The sequence below is a fragment of the Acomys minous genome, assembly GCF_964271855.1.
Source record: "Acomys minous genome assembly, chromosome: 6".
Classification (NCBI taxonomy): Eukaryota; Metazoa; Chordata; class Mammalia; order Rodentia; family Muridae; genus Acomys; species Acomys minous.
Window position 1 is genome coordinate 39,445,425 of NC_140487.1, and position 22,420 is coordinate 39,467,844.

At 47.7% G+C, this 22,420-nt stretch overlaps 1 protein-coding gene and 1 long non-coding RNA gene across 11 annotated transcripts in view; one reads left to right on the top strand and one right to left on the bottom strand.

Annotated features, from left to right (window-relative positions):
* Positions 1-2,647: 2,647 nt before the first annotated feature.
* The window catches only part of PRKAG2 (protein kinase AMP-activated non-catalytic subunit gamma 2), a 355,936-nt gene continuing 336,163 nt past the window's right edge, over positions 2,648-22,420 (bottom strand). For 9 of the 10 annotated variants that reach the window (XM_084787781.1, XM_084787778.1, XM_084787776.1 and 6 more), the window contains 10 exons: positions 22,222-22,303; positions 20,860-20,918; positions 18,501-18,546; positions 16,667-16,721; positions 15,457-15,583; positions 12,694-12,859; positions 12,347-12,384; positions 10,788-10,934; positions 6,888-6,981; positions 2,648-2,951 (listed from right to left, as the gene is read on the bottom strand). In XM_084787781.1, the coding sequence (XP_084643907.1) occupies positions 2,902-2,951; positions 6,888-6,981; positions 10,788-10,934; positions 12,347-12,384; positions 12,694-12,859; positions 15,457-15,583; positions 16,667-16,721; positions 18,501-18,546; positions 20,860-20,918; positions 22,222-22,303 (864 nt within the window). In that variant the 3' untranslated portion in view covers positions 2,648-2,901. Of the gene's footprint in view, positions 3,603-6,887; positions 6,982-10,787; positions 10,935-12,346; positions 12,385-12,693; positions 12,860-15,456; positions 15,584-16,666; positions 16,722-18,500; positions 18,547-20,859; positions 20,919-22,221; positions 22,304-22,420 lie in introns of all 10 variants that reach the window. The other variant, XM_084787777.1, reaches the window with a different exon arrangement.
* On the top strand, positions 3,609-5,552 carry LOC311600742. Its single transcript, XR_014780346.1, has 2 exons — positions 3,609-4,374; positions 4,429-5,552. It is a non-coding gene; the product is annotated as an uncharacterized lncRNA (long non-coding RNA).

The window sequence follows — 22,420 nt, forward strand, 5'->3', positions numbered from 1 at the left end:
AGTGTAAATGTATCACAGTTTCCTTATGGAGACAACTTCATGAACAGAACATGAACAGCCCAGGCGCTAAGGTCAACAATTAATAAACGGGACCTCATGAAACTGAAAAGCTTCTATAAAGCAAAGGACACTGTCAACAGAAAAAAGCGACAGCTTACAGACTGGGAAAAGATCTTCCCATTGGAAGGACATATGCTCTACCATGTTCATAGCAGACTTCTTCACAATAGCCAGAACTTGGAAACAGCTTAAATGTCCCTCAGTTGAAGAATGGATAAAGAAACTGTGGTACATTTACACTATGGAATACTACTCAGCCATTAAAAACAAGAAAATCCTGAAATTTGTGGACTAGAAATGGATGGGACTAGAAATGATCATACTGAGTGAATTAACCCAGAAGCAGAAAGACTCACAGGGTACATACTCACTTATACTCACTAGCCCAAAAGGCATGTCCCATGAAAATCTTCTCTTACCAGGAGATTGGGATAGATGTGAGGACTCTAGGTAAGAGAAATACAGGAGAAGGGGAAATAGAAGGATCCAGAGGGTCCTAGAAACCTACAAGAGGAACATCGTAACAGGTGGATCAGGGCCCAGGAGGGTCTGTTCAAACTATTATACTAACCAAGGACAATACTAGTAAACATCAAACCCCTACTCTGATCTAGCCAATGCACAGGACATTCTCCACAGTTACGTGGAGAGTGAGGATTGACTCTGACAAGAACTCTGGTACCCCATATTTGACCACCTCCCCTTGGAGGGGAGGCCTGATAGCAATCAAAGAAAGAATACGCAAGCTACCAAGATGAGACTTGATAGCCTATGACCATATTGTGGGGCAGGAGGTCCCCTTGGTCATAGACTTAGGGGAGGGGAATAGGGTGAAAGAGGGAGGGAGGAAGGAACAGGAGGATACAAGTGATGGCATAACAATTGAGTTGTAATCTGAATAAAAAAAATAAATAAAAAGCAGCTGTTGGGGTAATTCCTAATCAGAGTGAAAAGGGGGCCCACTCTTGTGAAGAAGTAGCCATTGGTTCTGTGTTGCCGACTAGCAAAGGTTGGGGGGGATGGGGGGGGGTGGATAGAGGAAGGAGCCAACCTCAAGGGTGGCGACACAGTCTGGCATTAAAGCAATCAGAAGCCTGGAGGTTTAGGTGGAAACTCCCAGCAAACAACCTATGACCCAGCCCATGGGGGAGCTGGACATGCGTGCATGTTAGGAAACAGCGTTTATCCCAGAGGAATCGAGTTTACTTACATGTCATCCCAGAGCAGACTTCCTGGGTACGAGGCGGGCTGGATGCCTGTGTGGACTTCCTCCCCTAGGGGTGGGTCTTGGCATCCAGGATGAGTGAGGCAGTAGTGGGGAAGCCCTGAACCTGGGGTGACACATGGCTGGGCTTGAGGGGTCAGGTGAATTCTTGCCGGTGGCAAGTTGGGACAAATGTGGGTTACTGTCTTCCCTGTGATAGAGCATCAGAAAAAGTGAGACGGGATGGTGCCTTTCAGATGCCCAGGGCCAGACACCAATGAGTGAACTAGGTGAGTTCTGCAGCTTGGTGGTGGTGGTGGTGAGGTTTTTTTCCGTTATTTTTTCCAAGTGTTCCTCTGAGCCACCGTTGTTTCAAAGAGGGCTGTGTGTCTGCTCTTCATTTATTTGTCCAACTAGAAATAAACTGATACCTTAGCATACACACAGAGACAAAAGTAATGTGACAATTCTTTTTGAGCCCTGGGCTTTGTTATGCAGGCCAGGCTGGCCATGGTTTAGTGCAGGGGTGGGTGTGGGTGTGGCCTTTACCTCCTGAGTGCTGCACTGGCAGGAGTGCGCTGCCACCCCTGGCTTATGTGACAAGTTTCTTTTAGAAAGAGCTTTATTTTTATTTTATGAGTGTTTTGTCTACATGTATGTGTACTTCAGGCATTCGGGGCCCAGAGGCCAGAAGAGGATGTTGGATCCCTAGGAGCTGGAGTCACAAATGGTTGTGAGCCACCACACGTGTGTGGGGAACTGAACCCAGGTCCTCTACAAGAGTCAGTGCTCTTAACCCACGCCGCCTCTCCAGTTCCTTGTGTGACGATTCTTAATGTAAAATGTTCGTTTGTAAGCTGGGGGTGGTGCTGCATGTCTTTAATCTTGGCAGTTGGGGGGCAGAGGCAAGCGGGACCTCCAGCTCACGGCCCGCCTGCTCTGCTGAGCTCCAAGACAGCCATGGCTACACAGAGACACCATCTCGAAAAGCAAAAATGATGCCTTTTCCCCACTAAATAATGGAGTTCACAAATTAAACCTTTTAAAGTCCTTTTCTGGTGACAGGTAAAAGAGAGATGAGAACACATGTGCTTTTCTTAGGTAGAAGAAATTTAGGTGGGAAACTCCATGTAGGATCTAATTTGCACATGCCCAAATGTGTTATTTTAAAGAACTTTAGCAAACTGGTAGATAGGATTTATTTTAATTTTCAATCTGAAAAAAAAAAAAACAACCCAAAACAAAAACCCAAAAACAAAACCCCAGACTCTGCGCAAGCGCGCGCGCGCGCACACACACACACACACACACACACACACACACACACACACACAGTGTCAACATTTTCAGAGCACTGACACAGGGAACACTGTTTCCCCTCAATTGCATGACAATACTGTTTTATGTGTCACAATAAAAGTTACAAGCGTCTTGTCAGCGGTCACATATACATCATGAGTTTACATTTCAACACACAATTAAAAAAAAAAAAAGACATCTTCTGGCACTTCCTGTGACCACGGCCCATTTCCATAAACATCTGAAAAACCCTACAGTGGCTGTTTTTTTGGAAGGCACAGCCCTTCCAGATCCAAACTAAAGTCAGGGCATTTCCACTTAAGAGAACAACCAAGGCTTTATTTGTAGGTACGGTGAAGTCCACTCATCAAAGGATGTGTAAAAAAACCTGCATGAGAGTAAAAATAAATTAAAACGCAGTTGCCAAGCCAGCCTCGCTGACACAGTGGCCAGAACAGGACACGCAGCACTTAGAAGCATCATTTGAAAGTTTTCAGTTGCCTGTATTCAAATTACAGCTTTTCAACAAATCGAGAGAAGAGAAAGAGACTGGGTGAAGGTTTGAAGATGTTCACACTCGGGCCTGGTGTCTCTTCAGCAGCACTTTGGGGCGTGCGGCAGCGGCGGTGACATATTGCGTGTTTGGACATAAGGCACCGTGATCTGGACGTGCCGTTCACTCACTCACTGTCACCTGTTCCATCCCAGTGACTTCTTTGAAATGAAAAGTAGTACTAATTTCAGGACACAGTGCACTTTAATGACATACAGCATTGGAAATCCCTCAGAAGGGTCTGAGGACAGTCTGAACGCAAGCCTGAATCTTCAAGCACATAAAATCTTTTCCTATGCTTACAAATCACTGGAAAAATACCCATCGCTAAACCCTGATATACATTCTTAGCCATTTTCTTTTCTCTCTTCTATTGCAGCCAGTGTTCAGGAGGCAAAACGTGACCCCGAGACTTTGTTCAAGTTCTCTGTGAGGGCGTCTACATTCATGGTGGTCATTCAGTCTCTGGGCCCTTCTGTTTGGCACCTGCCAGGAAGATGGAGAGGGCAAGTCTCAGCGCTTCTGCTTGAGGAAGGGTTCTCTGCACCAGCCGGCCGGTGCCACCCAGCCTGGCAGCAGCTAAGGACAGTCCAGAGGCTTCCAGAGAGAGAGAGAGAGAGAGGTAGCCCCAAGAGCCCCACTCCCTCCCGCTATCACTATGGCTCTGAGCGCTGTAACATTTTGTCATTCTGAATGTCAGAATCTACTGAAAAAAAAAAAAAGTAAAAATAAATGGGCAGTTGTTTCAGCTGCTGTACTTACAAAATTCTTTTTTAAAAAGCATATGCGCATCTAAAGGCAACTGTGTGCAGCAGCTGCAAGTGCTACTAGCCACAGCACCTCTCTAGCTTTGATCTGAACTCTTATATTAAAAAATGGTATGTGTACAGGTGTTTTGCCTACACACATATCTCTTCACCGTGTCTGCAATGCCCAAGGAGGCCAGAGGGTCAGATTCTCTGGGACCAGAGTTACAGGTAATTGTGAGCCACCATTTGGATCCTCTGGAAGAGCAGCCGTTGAGCCATCTCTCTAGCTCCTGGCCCTGGTTTTCTGAGGCAGGGTCTTGCTCTGGAGCTCAGCCTGGCCTCTGACTTCTGAGGGCTGGCATCTACCTGTGCCTACTGTGTCAGGCTACACTTAGCTTTGGAGAGTGAGTAACCGTATATTAGAGCAAGAGGCTACAAACTGTAGCTAGTACTGTCAGATTGCTGCCTGGTGTGTGTGTGTGTGTGTGTGTGTGTGTGTGTGTGTGTGTGTGTGTGTGTGTGTGTGTGTGTGTGTGTGTGTGTATGTGTGTGTGTTTGCTAAGCACTCTGAGAAAGAGAAAATGTTATTTTATTGAATAGGAATCGATGTTAGAGTGCTGTGGCCACATCTGCTTTGTGTCACAGTGGTTGCTTTTCTGAAGGAGGATCCTGCGAGCATCCAGCTGTGCTCCTCACTGGGCGGAGTGCCTCTGCATCTTCACTCATGCTGTGGTTCCACTTCTTGGCATGTTAGGAGGGAGGCAGGCTGCAGACTGCTCACTCTACAGCCAAACCCAGGAGGACCTTGCTTGCACCCAGATGGCGCTTAGCTGGAGGTACAGCTTGGCCTCTGAGGTCCATGCATCCCGCCACTCTCCTGACCAGCAAGCACACTGGCTGCCTTGCAAAAGTGACCATCCTGAGCTCCATGAGAGCTCTGCTCTACATGTTAGGAGCACAGAATGCTTTCCTCAGTGAACTGTTAAATACGGCCTATCAGTAACAACTGCAACCTACCCACCCCATTTTATGATGGGATTTCTATACTAAAATCCATTTCAAATGCCAGCAGCCGTAAGGCAGATTTCTGCACCGCACCCACAGGGATGGGAGGGACAAGAATGACCCACAGCTTTGGAAATGTCAAGTTTAGATGGACATCTAGAGCCATACTCAGCTGCCCAAGCTTATGTTCTGAGACAACAAGTCCCAGAGGATCTTCTCAAGGGGACAAATGAGCGGCTGCAGTCAACTCTGCTGAGGTCAGGGCCTGTCCTGGAGAAGGGCATCCTTCCTTAGCTGTACCATATCTACCAAGACAACAGCCTTCTTGTTTGCATGGGGAGTGTCCATGCCGGTCACAAGCTACAGGTTAACATGACTGAGTAGCTCTGTTCACCTTCATTGCTGTATAGTATTCCAGGGGATGAGCATCAGTTTCTTCCACCATCTTCTGGAAGGTTGTAGGGGTTTGAATGAGAATGCCGGCAGAGGCTCAAGTACTGGAATGCTTGGCCCCAACCTGATATAATGAACTATTTGGGAAGGATTAAGGGGTGTGGCCTTAAGCCTGGCGTGGTGGTGCACATCTTTGATCCCAGCACTTGGGAGGCAGAGGCAGGCTGATCTCTGTGAGTTCGAGGCCAGCCTGGTCTGAGTCTAGGACAGCTAAGGCTACACAGAGAAACCCTGTCTCAAAAAACCCCCAAACCACCACCACGACCAACAAAAAAAAGTGTGGCTTTGTTGAAGGTGTGCCAGTTGGGGAGGGCTTTGAGATTTCAAAAGCCCATGTCATCCTAGTTAGTGCACTCTCTCTCCCTCCTGCTTGTGGACCAGAGTTAGCTCTCAGCCATTGTTTCAGCACCATCATGCTCCACACCTCATAGATTCACTCTCTGATTTGGTTAAGTCGTCTTCACATCATTAGAAAAGTAACTAAGACACAGGTTTAGAGTATCAACATAAGTCACACACTGACGACTGGATGTTCATGATTATAAACCTTTCTGTGAACTTCAGGCCATCAGTCTGAAAGCGACAAGAGGCACATCTACAGGTGTGTGTTTTGGATTCAGCACGTGGGGGGTTGGAGTCCATATGGACATCTTTGAGACAGGGTTTCTCTGTGTAGCCTTGACTGTCCTGAAACTTGCTCTGTAGACCAGGCTGGCCTCAAACTCATAGAGATGTGCGTATCCCTGCCTCCCGAGTGGAGTGCTGGGACTGACAGCATATGCTACCGCTTGGTTCATCTCTTCTCACTTTTACATGCTGCTGCTGCTGCTGCTGGCCAGAGTCCCTGTGAAGGTGACTCTTTAACGGGCCTGGCTCTGTGGCTGGGAAGTCAGGCAGGACTGCAGCAGATGTTGGGGTCTCTTTATGGTGGGGAGTTTTAGGGAACAGACTAATTACAAAAACTAATCTTAGCTGAGATTCATTTTTGAACTAAAGAAAAGCAATACCACAGTGAGTATAAAATCTACTGACTACTGATGTTCAAAGTATGTGCCACCTACTGTCACGTCTGTTCTGGGTCTGTGACCCTGTGGAAAAAAGCTAGCTGGTTTCTGTGATACCGCTGGAGAGGTGGGGGAGGGGATGCAAAGAGAGTGTGAAGCAAGGATGTAACAGTATTTTAAGACCTCATCAGGCTTTCTCTTATCATCAACACACAGCCAGCTCTCCGCCTGTTCCCTCCACCCCTGTGCCTCTGGACACTTTCTAGAAATTTTGCTCGTCCAAGAACATCAGAACGTCAAAAGGAAAAGGAAAGTCAAAAAAGTCTGCAGAGCATCACACACATAGCCCTGCTGCGTGGGGGGCTGTCTACTTCAGCACCCCAGTGACTGTCCTGGAAATGTTCACTTGAGATCTGTCTGTCTGTCTGTCTACCCATCCATCCCTCTCTTTTTGTACTCTGGCTGGTCTGGAGCTCACAGAGATCCCCCTGTCTCTGCTTCTCGAGTGGGCAGGACTAAATACAAGAGATCCTGTGCTGGCTGGGTATCTGCATTTTTACCTGCTGGTGTGAGGATCAGGGCTTGCAGGATGTCTGACAGGGAGATAATACCCACAATACTATCTGCTTCATTCACGACCACCAACCGATGCACCTGCAGGGAGAAAAGTCCAGGTGTGAGCTCACTCTCGTGCTCTCTCTCCACGCCCTACTCCCTGTGCATATGTGTGTGTGCCCGCCCATGTAGGTGTACATGGAGGCCAGCGGTAGCTGTTTTTAATTGCTTCTTTTTGTTTTCTGCATATGGGTGCTTTGTCTGCATATATGTCTGTGCCCCACATGCAGGTAGCGCCCTTGGAGGCCAGAAGAGGGGGTCTGATCCCCTGCAACTGGAGTTCCAGATGGTTGTGAGCAGCCATGTGGGTGCTGGGGATCCCACTTCACTGGACTGGATGGCCAGTGAGTCCAGGGTCCACCTATCTCTGCTCCATCAGAGCTGGCGTCACAGGACTGGACTGCTGTACCCTTTTGGGTGGGTGCTGGGATCTGAACTCAGGTTCTCATGCTTGCACAGCAGGCAATTCATCTATCCTCCTAGCCCATATGTGAAAGTTTAAATTAAAAAAATTTGAAATGCATGTTGGGAAAAAAAAATGGCACTCATGTAACCAGTGCAACAAATACAGCTACAGCGGGTGGGCATGGAGGCCAGGGGTCCACACTAGGTGGTCCTTCTGTACAGGGTCTCTCCCTAAGCCTGGAGCTCTACACTGGCTGGCCAGCAGGCCTCACAGACCCTCTTGCCCCTCCCCCCCAGCACTGGGGTTACACACCTGCACTATCGCATTTGGCTTTTTTGGTTTTTGTTCCTCAGGTTTTTAAAGACAGGATTTCTCAGTGTAGCTCTGGCTGTCTGGACTCACTCTGTAGAGCAGGCTGGCCTTGAACTCACAGAGATCCGTCTGCCTCTGCTTCCCAAGTGCTGAGATTAAAGGTGTGTGCCATCAAGCCCGGCTGCACCTGGCTTTTAACCTGTATCCTTTTACAAAGGATAATGTTTTGATGTCATGACGTGCTTTAAGGTTAAAAAAATGAGTACTTTGGTTATCTATCTTGTGTCAATCAATAGAGATTTCTTTACATAGTTTCTTTAAAAATACTTTTAGGTCCTTCATTAATCCTGTGATAAAACAGCACTGTAACTGATTTTAGGATAAAATGATGGTTTACTTTTTCTAATTTTTTTATGTTTATTTATGTATGGGGGAGGCATGTGCACTCATATACCACTGTGTGCATGTGGGCCTCAGAGGATGATTTATTGGAGTTTTTCCTTCTACCATATGGCTCTCAGGGATGCAACTCAGGTAGGTCATTGGGCTTGGAAGGAGGCCTCTTATCCCACTGAGCCATCTTATCAGCTCCAAATGATGGTTTACATAGCCAAGAGCAGAGGGAAACCACCTGTCCTAGCAGACAGAGCTGACTGTCAAGATATGTCTGAGGAACCTTTTGAAAGTAATCTATCTCCTTGTCACATAGGCTGAGAGTGACACTCACACCCTGTGGCCTGGGAGGCGTCGTCTGGTGAAGAGATTTTAATAAGAGACAGAGTTGCAACATCCAATGAGAAAACAACTTATTTACATGCTTATTTTGCTCCCATAGTTTCTTTCAAACCACAGGTTTCCATGGCCTTCCACTGCAGCATCGATATTCTCCAGTTTCCCTGCATCAGCTTGAGTGCCATACATAGCAAGAGCCGCTGTGCCCACCTGGCCTCTTCTCTAAGCAAACACAGGAATGGCAACTCCCAACATCTTCCTGGCCTTTCCTCATGGCAGCACACCACTAGTGCCCTCAACACTAGCACTCTCCTATAAGGTGATCTGTAGTGCTCACCGTGGATTTCATCACACAGGTGTGCCCACTGTCACCACAGGGAGGGAGGACACCATCCCTATTCCTGCTTATGACCTAGGGAGGGCACATGACTCTAAGGACATTCATGGGACATTAGGATACATTCCCAAGTGACAGAATCATCTAGAAAACAAGATGGATGTACAACAGTTTTAAAAAGGGAAGCTTTCCTATTTAAATGCTGTGCTAAAGGGCAAAGAAAACAGCTGGGGGAGGAGGAAGCTGAGGGAATGAACTCAAATGTGCATGGAGGCTAGACTCTGCAGGGCAGAGGCTGGACTCTACAGGATGGAGGACGGACTCTACAGGGCAGAGGCTGGACTCTACAGGATGGAGGCTGGACTCTACAGGGCAGAGGCTGGACTCTACAGGGCAGAGGCTGGACTCTACAGGGCGGAGGCTGGACTCTACAAGGTGGAGGCTGGACTCTACAGGGCGGAGGCTGGACTCTACAGGGCGGAGGCTGGACTCTACAGGATGGAGGATGGACTCTACAGGGCAGAGGATGGACTCTATAGGGCAGAGGCTGGACTCTACAGGGCGGAGGCTGGACTCTACAGGGCGGAGGCTGGACTCTACAGGATGGAGGATGGACTCTACAGGGCAGAGGATGGTCTCTATAGGACAGAGGCTGGACTCTACAGGGCGGAGGCTGGACTCTACAGGGCAGAGGCTGGACTCTACAGGGCGGAGGCTGGACTCTACAGGGCAGAGGCTGGACTCTACAGGGCGGAGGCTGGACTCTACAGGGCGGAGGTTGGACTACACGAGGGCTCAGTGGACTTCTAACAGCAGTGGCTCTCGATGCAGTGCAGGACTTAATATGAACAGCTTTCACTGTGGAAGCTACAGGCGCTTCAGTGGTCTCAAAACTAAGCAGGTGCTTTGCCTCTTGGTTTGTGTGTCTGTATTTGTCATATCCAAACAGGCTTGCCATTAGCTCATTTTACTTAGCAGGGAATGTTCTGGAAGTACCAAAACTGTACCCTTCAGTCCTTGAGAATGACACTTGAAGGGAAGGGGTGGGAGAGGGTGAGGGCACCGAGGATGCCATTCCTAGGCTTGGCTGTGGGAATGAGGCGGTGAACTGACTCACACCACTGTGACCTCTCCCTTCCTGGGAACACTGTGCAAGGTACACTTGAAAACCCACAAAGAGCCGGGCGTGGTGGCGCACGCCTTTAAGCCCAGCACTTGGGAGGCAGAGGCAGGCGGATTGCTGTGAGTTCGAGGCCAGCCTGGTCTACAAAGTGAGTCCAGGACAGCCAAGGCTACACAGAGAGACTCTGTCTCGAAAAACCAAAAAAAAAAAAAAAAAAAAGAAAACCCACAAAGAGTAAAGTATAGGCAATGTGAGGGCGGCTACTCGGGCCGCCATTCATTTCAATCAAGGGTAGGGCGGAGAGGGAAAAAAAATTAACTTTAAAAAAGTTTTGTCTGGGGCTGGTGAGATGGCCCAGGGGTTGGTTGCTTGTCAAAGAAGCCTGAAGACCTGTGTTCAATACTTGGAACTCTCATAAAGGGGGGAAAAGAGAAATGACCTCCAAACATGCACTCGCACCCAATTAAATTTTCACTTTACCTTATTATCATTCGCTTTGTTAAAATAACATTACACACTTTTTTCTTTAAATTCACAGATACTCTGGTAAGATGCAGTAACTAAAAGCCCCCGGGCGACGTTTGTCTTCTCAAGGATACATTTTTTTATACTATGAAAGTATCTTGTCAATATTATCCATTCATAAAAACTCATCAAATTTAACTCAACTCTGCAAGCCTTCACACCTGGGTGTCAAGCACTGTGCCAGGGTTCAGAATCGCCAGGAACTCACTCCCATCCTAGGGAACCTGCAGCCTGCCTCCCCGGGCTGTGTCCCCACCTCTTGGGGGCTGTGCCCCCGCCTCCTTCCAAGCCATCTCCTTGCTATTTGCTGTGTGTGTGTGTGTGTGTGTGTGTGTGTGTGTGTGTGTGTGTGTGTGTATGCGTGCTGAAGCAGACATGAGGAAGATGTGTGCCAGGCTGGGGTCTCTTACCTCTGCTCTTACTATTCTGTCCACGATGGTCTCCAGTGTTTCCAGCTTACTGCACTTCACCACACCCTCAAAATACTGTGAGCGGTGCTGCAGGGCCTGGGTCACTGTGATGTCTAGGTTATTGTATGTTTTCTCAGCAGCAAGATTCTGTAAGAGTCATAAAAAAAAAAGTCCTTCATTTTCATTTGGATGGATGAACAACTTGATCTTTTTTCCCACCCAGGACAGGGTTTCTCTGTGTAATAAGCCCTGGCTGTCCTGGACTTGCTTTGTAGACCTTTAAACTGTTACCTCGCCTGGCAAGCAACTTGATTTTGTAGGAAAAAACAAAAACAAAAACAAACAAAACAACAACAAAAAACCCATTAACATAGAACCTCATGGCCACCTTAGTCTGGGTCATAACCCAGGGCATCATGTTACTATATGTACCTTGCTTATGGAGGAATGTTAATTTGTTGTTGTCATGGGGGGGCAGAACTCAGAGCCTGTGCAAACTAAGTAAGTGCTCTACCACTGAGCTATACCCTAGGCTTTTTGCTTGTTTTTTACATTTTGAGCCAGGTCTCCCTAAGATATTCAGGCTGGTTCTGAACTTATTCTGCAATCCAGTCAGGTCTGGAACTTGTAATCCTCCTGCCTCAGACTTTTGCGTAGCTGGGACTAAATACTTGTGTCACTGGACTTAGCAGATAGATGTTAATTGTTTTATAAATTTAAAAAGATTTCACTTAGCATAATGGTGCATGCCTGTAATCCCAGCACTCGGGAAGGCAGAGGCAGGCCAATCTCTGTGAGTTTGAGGCCAGCCTGGCCTACAGAGTGAGTCCAGGACAGCCAGGGATACACAGAGAAACCCTGTCTCAAAACACCAAAAAAAAAAATTTTTTTTTTACTTTGTTTATATGTGTGTGTGTGTGTGTGTGTGTGTGTGTGTGTGTGTGTGTGTGTGTGTGTGTGAATGCATGTGTGTGCAGTGCCTATGGAGGCCAGAAGAGGGCATCAGATCCCTTGAAGCTGGAGTTACAGGTGACTGTGTGCCCTCTGACTTGGGCACTGGCACCTGAACTCTGGTCCTCAGGACTGAGCATCTTAGCTACTAAGCTGACTCTCGAGCCCAGTGTTTCCTTCCAGGCTCCTCCTCCTCCTTTTGTCCACTAAGGCTCACCACCACACATGAGCAGTGACTCTTGAGAAGCCACCAGCCTCTAGATCTCCCAACTCGAGCAAGAGTCTGCACTGACACGGACTCAGCTCATGTGTTCACTGAGCACAACCATAGGCAGAGAGACCCTACAACAAAACGTGGCCATTTCAGGTACACGGGCTGCAGGGGTGGTAAAACATCGGCACACACTTACACACAGGTCACTGGTAAGTCAGTGACTTAGTGACTTACTAGAAGCCACCCCTGGGAGGAGACTGGAATTCTCTAAGACTTACTCATAAGGTCAGAAATCATTACATCAGGAAACAAATCACTCAATATAGCTTTGGTTTTCATTTGTTTTAAAATGCATCCTGAATGACAGGCTTAAAAACATGAAAAAAATACTTACAATTACATCAAACTTGGAATAAATATCTACAACTTTTCCTAAAAATGAAAAGATACGTTAGAAAAACATTTTAAGAGCAGTTAAGTCATTAAAAAAAATCAGTTGTAACTGGGTAACTACTGTGGACTAACGGTGTTCAGCAACTAAATGGGCTTATTTAAATAGGATCATTTAAAAATGAACATGAAATGGTATTTTAATGGGAAGAGGAAACTAAAGCATGCTTCAAATTCTTATTTTCCTGACTGACGACTACGAGAGCGCCTTTATCTCTTGCTGTCTGCTCACTTCCCACTCATTCTGGCCCCGAGCGGGGTGACCCGCCTTGCCGGGCTGGCCTCACAGACCTGACTCATCCACCACAGGCAGCGCAGATATCCGTCTCTCCACAAAGATGTTCAAGGCTTTGATGATGGGCGTGTCGGGGTGGATGAAGGCAATGTTGTGGTAGGTTCCTATTCCAAGTTCATCCAGATTCTGCTTCATGAAAGCGGGCTTTGGCATGTCACACATCTGAGCAAGGAGAGACACGGGGACGCTCTAAGCCCCTAGCACGCCCTCTCACTGTGCACACATCCAGATCTGAATGAAACGCTATGTTCGGCAAATTAAAGGTAGTCTTTCCTAACCGTCGGCTTGGTGCCTCCTTGTCATGAAAGGGTTTACATGTCACAACTGTCTGTCTCAAGCCAGCTTACAGCTCTACACGTTATCTTCCTACGAAAACTGATTCTAAATATTTGTGTTTTCCCTTCACTTCTCAACAAAACAGCGAGGGGGAAGGTGGAACTGCCAGGTCAGTCTGAGAGAAATTAAGACCTGAACGCCAGCACGGATTGAACCCTTTATTCCTTTTTTTTTTTTTTTTTTTGGTTTTTCGAGACAGGGTTTCTCTGTGTAGCCTTGGCTGTCCTGGACTCACTTTGTAGACCAGGCTGGCCTCAAACTCACAGAGATCCGCCTGCCTCTGCCTCCGGAGTGCTGGGATTAAAGGCATGTGCCACCACGCCTGGCCTTGAACCCTTTACTCTTAGTGGCGTACACTCAGCCCTGGGCCCTGAAGTGACGCTGAGGCTGTGTGTTTGCAGATCTCAGGCTGAGACTAAGCTGCTCCTTGTTCCATCCCGCCTCCATGGGCTGCACGCTCCCCAGAGGGATGCAATTTCTGACTATTCGGAACAGAGCACAAGCCGGCTGCACCCAGCAGGAAGAACTTTAAAGTTAGCTCTCCGCTTCTGACTACTTCAGAGGAGGAGGGGTAAGCTGGAAGACAGTCTAGGATGAGGCTGGGCTACAACAAGCATGTCTACGGGTTCAGAGATCCACCTTTTATAAAGGGCACTGGTGACGTCATCATCCTGGTGTACCTTATAATTATCAGGAAAAGATGAACAATTAGAAGAAACAAAATGTTCAAGTCAAAGAGTTCATCAATATTCAAATCATGAGACTCCTAGAAATTTAGAGAAAAAAAAAGAGAGAGAGAGAGAGAGACCTATTAGGTCATCTAATCCACCTCCACACGGATGTTCCCGCTTTAGACAGTCTGCTTCTCACATGCTGGGAGGGCTTTACCACCCTTCCCCTGAGCGACCCTGATAATTTGGTAAAAACCAGGCCATGGTGTTTTTTTATTATTATTATTATTATTATTATTATTATTATTATTATTATTATTATTATTATTATTATTATTATTATTTTGAGACAGGGTTTTCTCTGTATAGTCTTGGCTGTCCTGGACTCGCTTTGTAGACCAGGCTGGCCTCGAACTCACAGAGATCTGCCTGCCTCTGCCTCCCTAGTGCTGGGATTAAAGGCGTGCCCCACCACACCCGGTGTTTCTTTATTTTTAAATAAATATTTTCATATGTATTTTTATCTGAGAATCCCTGGCCAAATATTCTGGCTGCAGGGTTCTCTCTGCCATATTGGTCCAACCTGGGGCGACCCCTTTCTCTCCACAGTCGAGATGAGAGGCATCAAGGATAGGGCTAACAGCACCGACTGGACAGGGCTGCACAGGGGGCAAAGCTCCCGGGATGGTGCCTGCCAGTGGCCCACTGTCACAGATGGCTCTAGGGACTGAGCCACCAGCCTAGCAACCATGGGCCCTGAGCGCCTGCCCCTCCACCAAGCCCTTGGTTTCAACAAGGAAGGCTGTCCCACTCGCTGGTTATCCACGGACGGGCAACGCCCTCACTCTTTCTTCTTTGGTTGCTTAGTAAATGTCATGGGCTTTTTGGCAAATTATTTAATATTTATTTAACCAGAAAATGCAGTTTTTCCTGGATGTGCTATTAAACTATGTGCATGTCTCAGTCACTAAACCCTTGACACCTCTGTAAGTCCCTAGTCATACATCCAGAAGAGCAACTTGGGCCCTTCTGTTAACTTGCATGCGTAGCTGCTTCCTGACGGGAGGCTGCAGACAGGATCCCGGGAAAGCCCCTGGGAAGCCGCTTTAAGTACTTATTTCCTTTAGCAAGGTGACTTTGAATGACCTTTCTGGACCAGCACTGTTCCACCTGATGCCAGGTGATGGGGGTGGGGCGCGAAAGCCTCCCAGCACACTCCTGCTCCCACAGAGTCTCCTTTCTTACTGGCTGTCTCAGAGGTTGTGGACACAAACCATAGGAGCCCACTATGGGGGTGACTCTTGCTCACATCCGACCTGCAGTTAAGAATGGAATTAACCCCATGGATGGTGGTTTTTGTCTTTGCTGATGTTTTTAAAACCATGCCCTTAACAAATGCAACACAAAGCAACCTCTGCCCTAAACCCTGGCTCCATCTATCTGGCACAGCAGACCTCAGTGAGACTGATGTACAAAACGCTTTAGCTCCCCACGCCCAAGAGGTGACACAACGCCCATCTTCAGGGGGTATTCTGCGCTTTTATGACTTTTCGTAACAGGACTGAGAGAGGACAGCATTTGCGCTAGCGTCAGCTTGGGGAACACACAACACACACAGTAGTGAGTTGAGAAACTGAAAAGTTGTGAAACAGAGGCCTTGGAGCTAACGGTTTCTTCTACCGAGAGCAACAGGAGCCCGTTTACTTGACGTGAGTGACAGTCAATGCAACTGCATCTTTAGGGACTACTTACAAAAAGCTGGAGGAACTTGAGGATTCTTTTGTGGGTAAGTATATAAAGTGCATTCCCACTGATAGGGTCAATAACTGGCAATCTGTGGATTTTATTTTTGATCAACGAGTATACAGCATCGAAGAGGCTGCGGGGAAGAGCCATTAGAGTCGTTAGGAGGCTTTGAAAATAATCAGAAAAACTTTGGACCACCCCTGCTTACAGTATTTTTACGGCTTTAAATTACCACAAGAGTTCATTAGCTTAAGACAGTCACGGCAAAGGTTTACACAGGAGCTCATCTCAAACTCATGAGGGATGTACGGGTCTCCAGTAAGGCAGGTTTTTTAACAGCATCATGTCCAGGGATTTTGCTGGAAAGAGGCAAGCCTCAGGCCTTCAGGAAAGCCAGCAGTGACTCCAGCACTGAGGCTGGCTGCCAGACTCCCAGGGTGCCTGCTTGCCCTGCCAGCCCACCTTGGGGAACTGCCCTGCTGTGGCCTCGTTACCCTCTGCCACCCTTGGTAAGAAGCCTGCGGGGTGTATCGTGCCCTGCCGTCTGGAAATAGCTAACAAAAACGAGTGTCTTCTTTCTCTAGAGCTCTTGGGCTTTAAACGTGTCTCCTCCTCTGTCCATTTTGTGATGAGAGCCAGAGGCTGAGGCCGCAGCTGCTCTCCCACCAGGCTGTGCCCGAGCCCTGCTTCGTCCTTCCTGCTTTTTCTGGGCCGCCTCTGGCTTGCACTGAAATCTCTGTGGGGATGTTTCACTGCGAATCCCAGCATCCAGCTGCTCACACTGAATGCTGGGGCCAAGAGTGAAGCTCAGTTACCTTAACAGGATTCCTGTGATGCTGCACAGGAGAGCTGGGTTTCCAAACCTCACAGCCCATTACCAATCACGTGCATCCGCACGGCTGTCCACCCCTCACTCTACTCCCTCCCTGTCTCAGGTCTTGCTAAATCATCCAGGCCAGCCTTCTGCTTGCTATGCCTAGAGCCAGGCCCGCCTTAAACTTGCAATCCTCCTAAGTCTGCCTCCCCAAGCGCTAGGATTCCAGCTGTGTGCCACCCATGGGCCTCTCACCTTCTGGCATGCTATTTGGATTAAGGAGGCGGGTCCTATCTAGACTGGGGCAATGTGTCTGTCTACTTCTAGTTGTCCTCATGGCAATAAAACACCTAAACTGCAAAGAATCTTTTCAAAGCGGGGAGAGGAAGTTTCCATGTTTACCTCGCGTCTGGAGAGATATTCACCAAAGGCTTGAAGGTTTCTTGTAAGTACAACTCTGCATTTGGAGGAGGAAAACACACAGTTAGTCACAGGTCTGCTGTGTGCGATGCTGCTTTACATTCAAATAGTCTCAGTTGACAGGAAATAACTAGACGAACCAGACACCCAGAGAAAAGATAATTTAATTTACCCAAAACTACTGTTACAGTCATGGCTACTTAAAGCAGCCTCAACTGTTTTCAGGACGTTGTTTTTTGAAGAAAAATCAAATATAAGACCGATCCCCGCCCCCGCCCAATATTTCCAGACAGTGATAACATCAAGAAAGCCTCGGATGCAGAGCAATGGCGGCAGCGGCCACTGGGTCCTATCAAGTTCACATCACTAACAAGAAGTGAAACGTTTACAGAGTCCCTTGGAGCGCATTTTCGCGAGCTGGGAGGCAGTACCACTCTAACCAACGTTCTTCAGATGGTCTCATTTTATTTCACTAAACTGATGCTCGAAACCCAGGGCAGATTGGGAATCTTGCCAGCATATGCACATTTTCTTTTTAAAGAAATCAAGTGTAATTACTTTGGTTTGCAGAGGTCTGCACACAGGGAACACCCTGATATTACCACACCTTCAAACACCCCTGCTGGAGTGTGGATACACAGAACGTACATGGCAGCACTGGGCTGCAGTGCCTGCCTTGGTGGTGCTCATCACGTCACTGGCAGGCCATCTGGATGCCATGCTGACTGAACTTGTTTAGCCTGCCTTGATAAAGCCATGCTCAATAAAGCAAGTTTTCAAAGTCATGAAATTAAGAGGGCCGGAGAGGCCTGGATCACTCGGTGGAGGCTACGATTTCTCAGCTACCTTCGAAGGATGGTCATCCTGCTGCACGTGTGATGGGAAGAGAAAACCAGACTCCTGGTACCCAGCTAAAACCGTTTACTGTGGTTGCCCCCACCCTTTCTATTAAGGCTTTTCCTCGAGCGCTGGGCCAGGGCCCTCTGACTCGTTCCTTCTTCTGCCCTGCCCGCTATGAGTCTTTGAGATGACAACTTTCTCATCATGGGACAAGAGATTAAAATCTGGTTTTGTTGTATGTAAAAATAACATGACTGTAAATGGTGAATTCTGGTATGGAAAACAGTTCTTTTGTCTGTATGAGTGTGTGCACCTTGTGTGTATACACATTTGGTGTGTGTGGGCCAGACAACACCTCAGAAACTCTGCACTCTGTGTTTTGAGAGAGTCTCTCCCTGGCTCTGGCCTTGCCCACTGAGGGAGCCTGGCTGACCAGTGAGCCCAGAGACTGGCCCATCACTAGCCTCCAGTGCTGGGACTGTGAGTGCACACCACGTGCTTGACTTTCTTACAAGGATTCTGGGGCTGAGCTCTGGTTCTCAGGCTTGAACAACCAGCACTTTTCTCCCCAGCCCAAGAGCTCCTGAAACGATTTCCTTGCTACTCGGTCTGAACTGTTTGGTTAAAACTTTTCTTGTTCCAGTTTTGTCGGCCTAACCGGACAGCTTGCTCTGCCCCACCCTTGGGACACGGTGACCGGGTCTCTGAGGCAATGCTCAGCGGTCGGCTCACTCATCTCTACAGCTCCAGGTCTAGTGTAAAGCCACATACGTGTGGCTGCTGTAAGCACAGTCAACCACAGATGGGCAGCACGAACAGTTAGTACGGAAGACCCTCCAAATGGAAAAGGAACACACTGAGTGCTGTAGCCCGTGGGCTGGGATTTAGGGCAGGAAACAACCCGAGACGTCAAAACACGCTTCTCACATAACATCTCCCCCAGACACTGAAGAGTTTAAGACCAGACAGTGCTTACCCCTCCACGTTTCAATCTTATGTTCCTCTAATTCATAAATCTGTACCTGCAAATAAGAAAAATCCACATCTTTACGTGTCATCATTTACAGGAGTCAAGCAGCTACGCTCCCGTTACTCTGTTTATATAATTAGAAAATGAGGGGACACAAGGAATGTATTTTCAAGTTTGACGAAACAGCTTTAGTCTGTTTATGTATTTACATTTCAATAGATTCCCCCAATTTTTTATTTAATAAATGACCACAGATATGTGCGTGCTTGCTCTCTCTCTCTCTGTGTATAGAATATTTAAAATCTGGTAAAACTTCTTTCATTTTTCTCTAAGTAAGATATTTTTAATTTAAAAATCTTAGTAAGCAGATGAAAGTAATGTTTTCATGGTAGCATTTCTGGTTTTGTGTGCATGTGTCAATATACGCCATTCTTTTTTTTTTTTTTTAAATACAGTATCCTGCCTGCAGGCCAGAGGAGAACATCAGATCTTATTACAGATGGTTACAGGCCACCATGTGGTTGCTGGGAATTGAACTCAGGACCTTTGGAAGAGCAGCCAGTGCTCTTAACCGCTGAACCATCTCTCCAGCCCCCTATTCTTTTTTTTTTTTTTTTTTTTCTCTGAGACAGGGTTTCTTTGTGTTGCCCTGGCTGTCCCGCACACACTTTGTAGACCAGGCTGGCTTTGAACTCACAGCGATCCGCCTGCCTCTGCCTCCCGAATGCTAGGATTAAAGGCGTGCGCCACCACCCAGCTTAGCCCACCATTCTTAGTCCCCCTTTATTAGCCTCCTCAACTTCCCCCTCGACTGTCTTTCTTCCCACAGAAGGCCCCTCCTCCTGTCTTCATGTCTCACATATTCCTTTGTCCTTTCTTATTCCCCACTCCTACCGCGAGGCCCTATCCTCCCTTTTCACCGTCCACTTTGTACTTTTGTGTCCTCATATGAAGTCTTCCTTCTAGAGTTTTCTTCATGAAGAGACTCATTTTACATTTAATGTGGGAACTAGTCATGTGGCACTCGGTGACAGTTTGATCAAATGATGGATCACAAACATGACTACTAAGAACCATCAATGTGGGCTGGAGAGATGGCTCAGAGGTTAAGAGTGCTGGCTGCTCTTCCAAAGGTCCTGAGTTCATTTCCCAGCAACCACATGGTGGCTCACAACCATCTATAATGAGATCTGGTGCCCTCTTCTGGCATGAAGGCACACATGCAGGCAAAACACTGCATGCATAATAATAAATAAATCTTAAAAACAAAACAAAACCAAACCAAAAAACCATCAATGTTGTGGCCATGGTCTCAGTCTGAGTAAAAACATCTTGTGTTTACTCACTGATGACACACTTCTTACAAGAAGCCCTGTTAAATAATGCATGGTAGGGCTGGAGAGATAGCTCAGTGGTTAAGAGCACTGCCTGCTCTTCCAAAGGACCCAGGTTCAATTCCCAGCAACCACATGGCAGCTCACAACTGTCTGTAACTCCAAGATCTGACACTTGCACATTAAAATTAAGTAAAATATTAAAAATAAATAAATAACGCATGGTAGTGGACAACTGATCTTCTAGGTACCCCATATGGAACTAGTTCAACAGAACACACAACTGTCCCACCACCACCACCACCACAGCAGACAGAACCAAAACCAAACAGTGTTTGATCTAGGGCAGACTGGGCTTCAGTTCAAATTGCCCTTCTAGGTGCCAGGGCGTCTGCCATCAACGGCATCCAGAATAGCTTCCCCAGCTTGGCAGGAGAGAGTCAGAACTGAATTTCTTCAATTTTGGTTTGCCTGTCCTCTTTCCTACTTTCCTTGTAGCCGCTATAAAACCGTGCAGGAGGGGCTGGGGTTGTAGCTCAGTGGTGGAGGACTGCCTAGCAAGCTCAGTGGCCTGGGTTCCCCCCAGAACTGGAATAAGTAAGAAACAGAAATCCTAGATGGGTGATGAGTGGCTATCAACCTGCACTCAGAACACCAGGCCTGGAAATATTAAGCCCTGTAGCCACTTTATCTCCAGGGTGAGGCCCCGAGGCCAACCACTAAGAGGAAGTGGGGGGCGGCACCTCCCTTCCTGGTCCTAGCAGATACTACTGCACACACCACCGTGCTGTTAGTCATCAAGCAGCAGGACCATACACGTCAAAACTAGAAAGGACAATTCTGCAAGCTGAATAAAGCAGTTATCGCCGGCCCCCTCTGCCATGTCTCCTGCGAGCATCACACCAATGCAGAGACACCAAGCTCACTGCTTACTTAGGTTGGAAGTCTTACACTGAACTTCCTCATGTATTATACATACAGGGAAAATCCACCCCATCCTGGCCACACACAGTGAGGCCCATGTCACTTACCATAGGTGATTTATAGTATCTGTGTAGTATGTTTATGAAATCTGTAATCGTGAGCATTCCTGAAACAAAGAGTCACAGGTCAAAAACGAAACTAAGGGGCTGGGGCTGGCTCAGTGGTTAAGCACGTGTGAGGACAGGCATCTGGATCCTCAAACACTGGCAGGTGTGGTGGCCTGCCAGTAACTCCAGCCATGGAAGGCAGAGACAGGGGGTCCCCAGAATAAACTGGGTGGTGAGACTAGGCACACTGGCAAATTTGCCTGAGAGATGCTGCCTCAAAGAATAAAGTGGACAAGTGACAGAGGACGATCCTGGCATCAATCTTGGGCCTATGCATGCATGCATGCACATATGAGTATACACACATACACACACACCAATGTGCACACACACACTTGCAAATATACAGATTAAGAGTGAGCTAACTAATGTTCATAAAATACCACGAAGAACTGTAGCTGCACGTGAGTTATCATTCACCACATGCCTACTATGTGCTGGAATCTAGAACTGTGATGACAAAAAAAAAAAAAAAAAACCAAAACCCACAAAACAATGTTTTCCATAAGAACATTACAGTCTAGAAGGAGAATGACAGCTACTCTGACTGTGGCCAGATGTGACAAGAGCATACACAGTTGGAAGGCGTGCATCTTTCCCCCTGAGTGCTAGAGTCCTGCACATCCTAAGGGATGCACAGCACTGAATGCCACTCCTAGCTCTTGGGTTTTCCAAATAAGGTTTTGCTATCGCTTAGGCTGGAACTTGGAACCCTCATGCCTCTGCATCTCAAGTGCTGGCACTGCAGGCATGTGCCACCACAGCCAGGGCTTACCCAGGGGTTCCGTCAGCTTAATGATTTAGCCAAGACTGATCATAGTCACATTCTGAGGCTTGCTGCCGTTTTTACAAGGTGGTGAGCAGTGACTGGGCGGAGCAAGCGCCTTGAGTTCATCTAACCACACCTGTGATGACTGTTCCCCGAGCCGATAAAGACAGAAAAGCCCCTCCAGAGTGCTTAGAAATTGCTAAATTAAAAGCACCCCCCCAAAAAAACCCAAACCACCTGAAAGGCAAAAAAGACTGCAATAAGGTCACAACACTGTCTTAAGTTCACTAGGGTTTGGTCTTGTGCAGTGTGTGAATGCCAGAACGTTCCCAGGCTGAACCCGCAGGGATGGACTACTGACTGCCATGCTCTGCTGGGAAAGGGGCTCCCTGCCCAGCCAGCCTCCCCGCCACGCCACTCCCCTACAACACCAGCCAGCCTCCCCGCCACGCCACTCCCCTACAACACCAGCCAGCCTCCCCGCCACGCCACTCCCCTACAACACCAGCCAGCCTCCCCGCCACGCCACTCACCTACAAAGCTCTGCTTCTTACTCTCCCACAGCGGCGCTGCGCGGACTCCGTTGGCTACCAAAGCGAAGAAGGCCTTTTTAACCTGGAGGGAAACCAGAGGCAAAACATCCTTTTAAAGTCCACATCTCAGGAGGAAAGTAGTCTCAACCAAATCGTACCAGGAATTACCGGTGATAGGCAGTTTAGGTTCCGTAAGCTA